Source organism: Zalophus californianus, chromosome 16 (genome assembly GCF_009762305.2).
Source record: "Zalophus californianus isolate mZalCal1 chromosome 16, mZalCal1.pri.v2, whole genome shotgun sequence".
In the NCBI taxonomy this organism is placed as follows: Eukaryota; Metazoa; Chordata; class Mammalia; order Carnivora; family Otariidae; genus Zalophus; species Zalophus californianus.
This window is the reverse complement of record NC_045610.1, coordinates 14082659-14089652: the sequence shown is the minus strand read 5'-3', so window position 1 is coordinate 14089652 and position 6994 is coordinate 14082659. Positions and strand designations below refer to the sequence as shown.

The window sequence follows — 6994 nt, the reverse complement described above, 5'->3', positions numbered from 1 at the left end:
GGGGAAAAGCTGAGAGCTTCTCCCATAAGGTCAGGAACGCAGCAGGGATGTCCACTCTCACCACTGCTATTCAACATAGTATTAGAAGTCCTAGCCACAGCAATCAGACAAAAAGAAATCAAAGGCATCCAAATCGGCGAAGAGGAAGTCAAATTCTCACTCTTTGCAGATGATATGATATTTTATGTGAAAACCCAAAAGACTCCACCCCAAAACTGCTAGAACTCATACAGGAATTCAGTCAAGTAGCAGGCTATAAAATCAATGCACAGAAATCAGCGGCATTCCTCTACACCAACAACAAGACAGAAGAGAGACAAATCAAGGAGTCGATCCCATTCACAATTGTACCCAAAACCATAAGATACCTAGGAATAAATTTAACCAAAGAGGCAAAGGATCTCTACTCAGAAAACTATAAAATACTCATGAAAGAAATTGAAGAAGACACAAAGAAATGGAAAAACGTTCCATGATCATGGATTGGGAGAACCAACATTGTGAAGATGTCAATGCTACCTAGAGCAATCTACACATTCAATGCAATCCCCATCAAAATACCATCCACTTTTTTCAAAGAAATGGAACAAATAATCCTAAAATTTGTATGGAACCAGAAGACACCCCGAATAGCCAGAGGAATATTGAAAAAGAAAAGCAAAGCTGGCGGCATCACAATTCCGGACTTCCAGCTCTATTACAAAGCTGTCATCATCAAGACAGTATGGTACTGGCACAAAAACAGACACATCGATCAATGGAACAGAATCGAGAGCCCAGAAATGGACCCTCAACTCTATGGTCAACTTATCTTTGACAAAGCAGGAAAGAATGTCCAATGGAAAAAAGACAGTCTCTTCAACAAATGGGGTTGGGAAAATTGGACAGCCACATGCAGAAGAATGAAACTGGACCATTTCCTTACACCACACACAAAAATAGACTCCAAATGGTTGAAAGACCTAAACGTGAGACAGGAGTCCATCCAAATCCTAAAGGAGAACACAGGTAGCAACCTCTTCGACCTCAGCCGCAGCAACTTCTTCCTAGAAACATCGCCAAAGGCACGGGAAGCCAGGGCAAAAATGAACTATTGGGATTTCATCAAGATCAAAAGCTTTTGCACAGCAAAAGAAACAGTGCACAAAACCAAAAGACAACCGACAGAATGGAAGAAAATATTTGCAAATGAGATATCAGATAAAAGGCTAGTATCCAAAATCTATAAAGAACTTATCAAACTCAACACCCAAAGAACAAATAATCCAATCAAGAAATGGGCAGAAGACATGAACAGACATTTTTCAAAAGAAGACATCCAAATGGCCAACAGGCCCATGAAAAAGTGCTCAACATCGCTCGGCATCAGGGAAATCCAAATCGAAACCTCAATGAGATACCACCTCACACCCGTCAGAATGGCTAAAATTAATAAGTCAGGGAATGACAGATTTTGGCGGGGATGTGGAGAAAGGGGAACCCTCCTACACTGTTGGTGGGAATGCAAGCTGGTGCAACCCCTCTGGAAAACAGTATGGAGGTTCCTCAAACAGTTGAAATTAGAGCTACCATTCGATCCAGCAATTGCACTACTGGGTATTTACCACAAAGATACAAATGTAGGGACCCGAAGGGGTACGTGCACCCCAATGTTTATAGCAGCAATGTCCACAATAGCCAAACTGTGGAAAGAGCCAAGATGTCCATCGACAGATGAATGGATAAAGAAGGAGTGGTATATATACACAATGGAATATTATGCAGCCATGAAAAGGAATGAGATCTTGCCATTTGCAACGACATGGATGGAACTGGAGGGTGTTATGCTGAGTGAAATAAGTCAATCAGAGAAAGACATATATCATATGACCTCACTGATATAAGGAATTCTTAATCTTAGGAACAAACTGAGGGTTGCTGGAGTGGTCGGGGGTGGGAGGGATGGGGTGGCTGGGTGATAGACATTGGGGAGGGTATGTGCTATGGTGAGCGCTGTGAATTGTGTAAGACTGTTGAATCACAGATCTGTAATTCTGAAACATATAACGCAACATATTTTAAGAAAAAAGAAAAAGAAGAAGATAGCAGGAGAGGAAGAATGAAGGGGAGTAAGTCAGAGGGGGAGACGAACCAGGAGAGATAATGTACTCTGAAAAACAAAGTGAGGTTTCTAGAGGGGAGGGGGGTAGGGGGATGGGTTAGCCTGGTGATGGGTATTAAAGAGGGCACATTTTGCCTGGAGCACTGGGTGTTATGAACAAACAATGAATCATGGAACACTACACCAAAACAAATGATGTAATATATGGTGATTAACATAACAATAAAAATTAAAAAGAAAATGCTTAAAAAAAAACTAATGATGTAATGTATGGTGATTAACCTAACAATAAAATAATTTTTAAAAAAATGTTCATTTTTTGGGGCGCCTGGGTGGCTCAGTTCGTTAAGTGACTGCCTTCGGCTCAGGTCATGATCCTGGAGTCCCGGGATCGAGTCCCACATCAGGCTCCCTGCTGGGCAGGGAGTCTGCTTCTCCTTCTGAACCTCTTCCCTCTCATGCTCTCTATCTCTCATTCTCTCTCTCTCAAATAAATAAATAAAATCTTTAAAAAATTGTTCATTTATTTCCATTTTTTAACAATAAAATATCCTTATATGTTATATGAACCTATTAGTTCCCCTTTCCCAATTAATATGATGGTGTAAATGAAGAGGGGAAAATGAAAGTTAATGGAACATTGTGCAACATAGTACTGAAAAATATTAAGACAACAATGGAATATCAGAATTCTACTTATACCTCCAAAAAAGTGACCCTAATTATAAAAATGTCTGGTCACCTGGGTGGCTCAGTTGGTTAAGCGACTGCCTTCGGCTCAGGTCATGATCCTGGAGTCCCAGGATCGAGTCCCCCATCGTGGTCCCTGCTCAGCAGGGAGTCTGCTTCTCCCTCTGACCCTCTTCCCTCTCATGCTATCTCTTATTCTCTCTCTCTCAAATAAATAAAATCTTTTAGAAAAAGTCTGTGCAAAGATTTGATCCATATTTAAAGTGGAAGTGTTTGTGAACAGCTCTTGCCTATTATTAAACAGAAAAAAAAATCTAAATATCACTCCCAGTTTAATGGACCCAAGCCTAAATTCTCCACTAAACAATTCAAGAAAAAAACAAAGGACTTCACACTGACATCTTGATCAGAAGAAAAGGTGCCAGGTTTTGCTTCCAAATCAAAGGAGTTAAAAAATCCAATAATGTATTTAATGATTATTTCTATTTTCATTTAGAATTTTTTTGATATCAAGGTTAAAATATCAACTCCAGTGGCATATATTTTGAGTTATGATAGAGGCATACTCCATATATTAATAAAATAAAATACCTTTGATCATATTTCTGCAGTTGATTTTTCTTAAATCTGATATACTTTACACTCATCTACTTGAATTGCTTGGTCACTGGGATATGGCTTTAGAACTCCTGTTTTATGCTTTATGATTTTATATGAAAACAATCATAATTTAACCAGAAAAATGAAGATATGAAAGAAATATATGAAAGCACGATCAACTGACAAGTGACTGGAACTGAACAGAATGCACCATTACAATGGAGGGAGTATGATTCTATAGTCTCAAGACACAGTATAGTGTAGTCGTGAGGATCTTGGGCTGTAAGCCAAACTGTCTAGGTTCCAATCTGAACTTCTTACATGAAGTGAGACAGTAAACTAACTCTTCTATCATTTTGGCTATAGAATGGGGATAATAATAGGACCAACACCATAGAGGTGGTAGTTTAATAGATTAGAAAAGTGCCTGACACATACAAAAGCACCCAACAAGTGTTTGCTATTTGTTTTCTTTTAAAGAATGATTTTTCTGATCTGGCTCAAAAAATATAATTAGAATTAAAGGATAGAATGAGGCAAGCATATGGATGGAGAGAGGGAAATAAGAGGTGCTTTTATTCATAGTGGAGAATAAGGTATATACAGAAGTTGAGGCTCCAGGAGTCTCTGTGTTCTGTGAGAAAGAAAGGTTGGATTTTATCCTTTCTTCACTTGTGTGCATCACTGAGGATTCCTGGGCAGGAAAAAAAGGAATGGTTACAGTGATGTTTTAAGAAGATAATTCCTATGGGTGTCTGGGTGGCTCAGACAATTGAGCGGCCAACTCTTGATTTAGGCTGGGGTCATGATGTCAGGGTCATGGGATCAAAACCTGGGTTGGGACTCTGCATTCAGCAGGGAAATGACTTCAGGATTCTCTCTCTCCCTCAACCATTGCCCCTGCGAAAGAAGAAAGAAGAAGAAAGAAAGAAAGAAAGAAAGAAAGAAAGAAAGAAAGAAAGAAAGAAAGAAAGAAAGAAAGAAAGAAAGAAAGAAAGAAAGAAAGAAAGAAAGAAAGGAAGGAAGGAAGCAAGGAAGGAACGAAGGAAGGAAGAAAGAAAGAAAGAAAGAAAGAAGAAAGAAAGAAAGAAAGAAAGAAAGAAAAGAAAAGAAAGAAAAGAAAGAAAGAGAAAGAAAAAGAAAGAAAGAAAGAAAGAAAGAAAGAAAGAAAGAAAGAAAGAAAGAAAAGAAAGAAAGAAAGAAAGAAAGAAGAAAGAAAGAAGAAAGAAAGAGAAGAAAGAAAGAAAGAAGAGAAAGAAAGAAAAGAAAGAAGAAAGAAAGAAAGAAGAAAGAAAGAAAGAAAGAAAGAAAAAGAAGAAAGAAAGAAAGAAGAAAGAAAGAAAGAAAGAAAGAAAGAAAGAAAGGAAGAAAAGGAAAGAAAGAAAGAAAGAAAGAAAGAAGAAAGAAAGAAAGAAAGAAAGAAAGAAAGAAGAAAGAAAGAAAGAGAGAGAAGAGAGAAAAGAAAGAAAGAAGAAAGAAAGAAAGAAAGAAAGAAAGAAGAAAGAAAGAAAGAAGAAAGAAGAAAGAAGAAAGAAAGAAGAAAGAAAGAAAAAGAAAGAAAGAAAGAAGAAATAAGAAAGAAGAAAGGAAGGAAGGAAGGATGGAAGGAAGGAAAGAAAGAAGAAAGAAAAAAGAAAGAAAGAAAGAAAGAAAGAAAGAAAGAAAGAAAGAAAGAAAGAAAGAAAGAAAGAAAGAAAGAAAGAAAGAAAGAAAGAAAAAGAAAAAGAAAGAAAGAAAGAAGAAAGAAAAGAAAGAAAGAGAAAGAAAGAAAGAAAAGGAAAGAAAAGAAAGAAAGAAAGAGAGAAAAAAAAAGAAAGAAGAAGAAAATTCCTAAATTGAAAGGAATAAAGTATTTTGCACAAAGGAATATAAATCTTATTTTCAAACTTCAATTCCACCTGGCAAGAGGGAAATAAGGATTCAGAGCAGACTGGTTTCCCACCCTCAACTCTACCTCAGAACAGCTAAGTCGTCATCACAGTTGCATATTTGCCTTTAGCATGGGGTTTTATTTGAACAAAAAGTTTGATGACTTTAAAATTGAAGGGAAAAAGCCACTGATTTAGAGTAATACCCCATTATCAACATTACTATACCCACTGAATTAAATAATGTAAAAATCTCAATTGTTACCATTTTAGAGAGAAAGATTCTTTCTTTTTCCAAAAGACTCTTCCCAGGGCTCCCTTCATGTCTCTGTTCCTCAGGCTGTAGATGAAGGGGTTCAGCATGGGGGTGACCACAGTGTACATCATAGCCATCACAGTCTCCTTAACAGTAGAATTATTAGTTGATGGGCACAAGTAGAGACCAATAACTGTCCCATAGAAGAGAGACACCACAGAGAGGTGGGAGCCACAGGTGGAGAAGGCCTTGCGGATGCCCCTGGCAGAAGGGACCTTCAGGATGGAGGACACAATCCGTGCATAAGACATGATGATGAGGAGGAAGGGGATGACAAGAATGAGCCCTCCCATGATAAATATCACCAACTCATTAACTCGAGTGTCAGAGCAGGCCAGCTTCAGCAGAGCAGACATATCACAGAAAAAGTGGGGGATTGTGTGGTCTGCACAAAACCACAATCTGGCCATGAGCAGAGTGTGTAACATAGCATGGAACATGGTCAGCACCCAGGAAAGCACCACCAGGGAGAGACAGAGCTTGGGGCTCATGATGGTGGTGTAGTGCAGAGGGAAGCAGATGGCCACATAGCGGTCATAGGCCATGGCCACCAGGAGGAAGCTCTCCAGGTCTGCAAAAAGCAAGAAGAAGTACATCTGGGTCAGGCAGCCAGCATAGGAGATGGATGGGACTTGGCTCTGCATGTTCTGCAGCAATTTGGGCATTGTGACAGAGGAGAAGCACAGGTCAGAGAAGGACAAATTGCTGAGAAACAAATACATGGGCGTGTGGAGGTGGGAGTCCAGGCGAATGAGGACAATGATGAGAAGGTTCCCCAGGACGGTGGTAACATACATGGCCAGGAACAAGGCATAGAACAGATTCCACTGCTCTGGCTTGATGGGCAGACCCAGAAGGAGGAAATCTGAGACAACAGTTTGGTTCCTCTCTGTCATTCTGTGACTCTATTATATTTATGAAGAAAATACAGACCTTAAAATCCAAGTATAAGAAATAAATATAAGTCTATTGCATTTGCCCTGTTGTCAAAGGTGGATGAGTGAGAATTTAGGCACAGGTGGCAGCTGGCTCTATTAAAACTACCTCATCAAAATCTCCAATGATATCCAAGTCTCTAAATCAGATGACAGCACATTTAACACCAATGATCACTTCTTCCTTTGTAAAACTCTCTTGTCTCTCGGTAGTGGTGATACCTCAGCTTCATGTTTTTTCCCGCCTGCCTTGCAATGCCTTCACTGAGTCCTTAGAGAGCTCCCCTTGCCCGGTCATCATTTAAATATTGGTGGTCCTCAGAATATTGTCTTCTATGCTTACCCTAAATATAACGATGAATCCCAAATGTATTTATTCAGCCCACATAGCTCATCTGAACTACAGACCTGGGTGTTCAGCTCTCTGATGACCCTGTGTGTCTCACACTCACTCTGAAACCAATCTTTCTGAAATTTAGTTTCT

The 6994-nt window shown here is 39.1% G+C and overlaps 1 protein-coding gene across 1 annotated transcript; it reads right to left on the bottom strand.

Moving 5' to 3' along the window:
• Positions 1 to 5520: 5520 nt before the first annotated feature.
• On the bottom strand, positions 5521 to 6471 carry LOC113939859 (olfactory receptor-like protein DTMT). Its single transcript, XM_027626527.1, has one exon. It carries the CDS (start codon positions 6469 to 6471, stop codon positions 5521 to 5523), a length of 951 nt encoding a protein of 316 aa, XP_027482328.1.
• Positions 6472 to 6994: the final 523 nt, after the last annotated feature.

Coding starts and splice junctions, on each gene's coding strand:
- LOC113939859 (XM_027626527.1), bottom strand. CDS start 6,471: ATGACAGAGAGGAACCAAACTGTTGTCTCAGATTTCCTCCTTCTGGGT.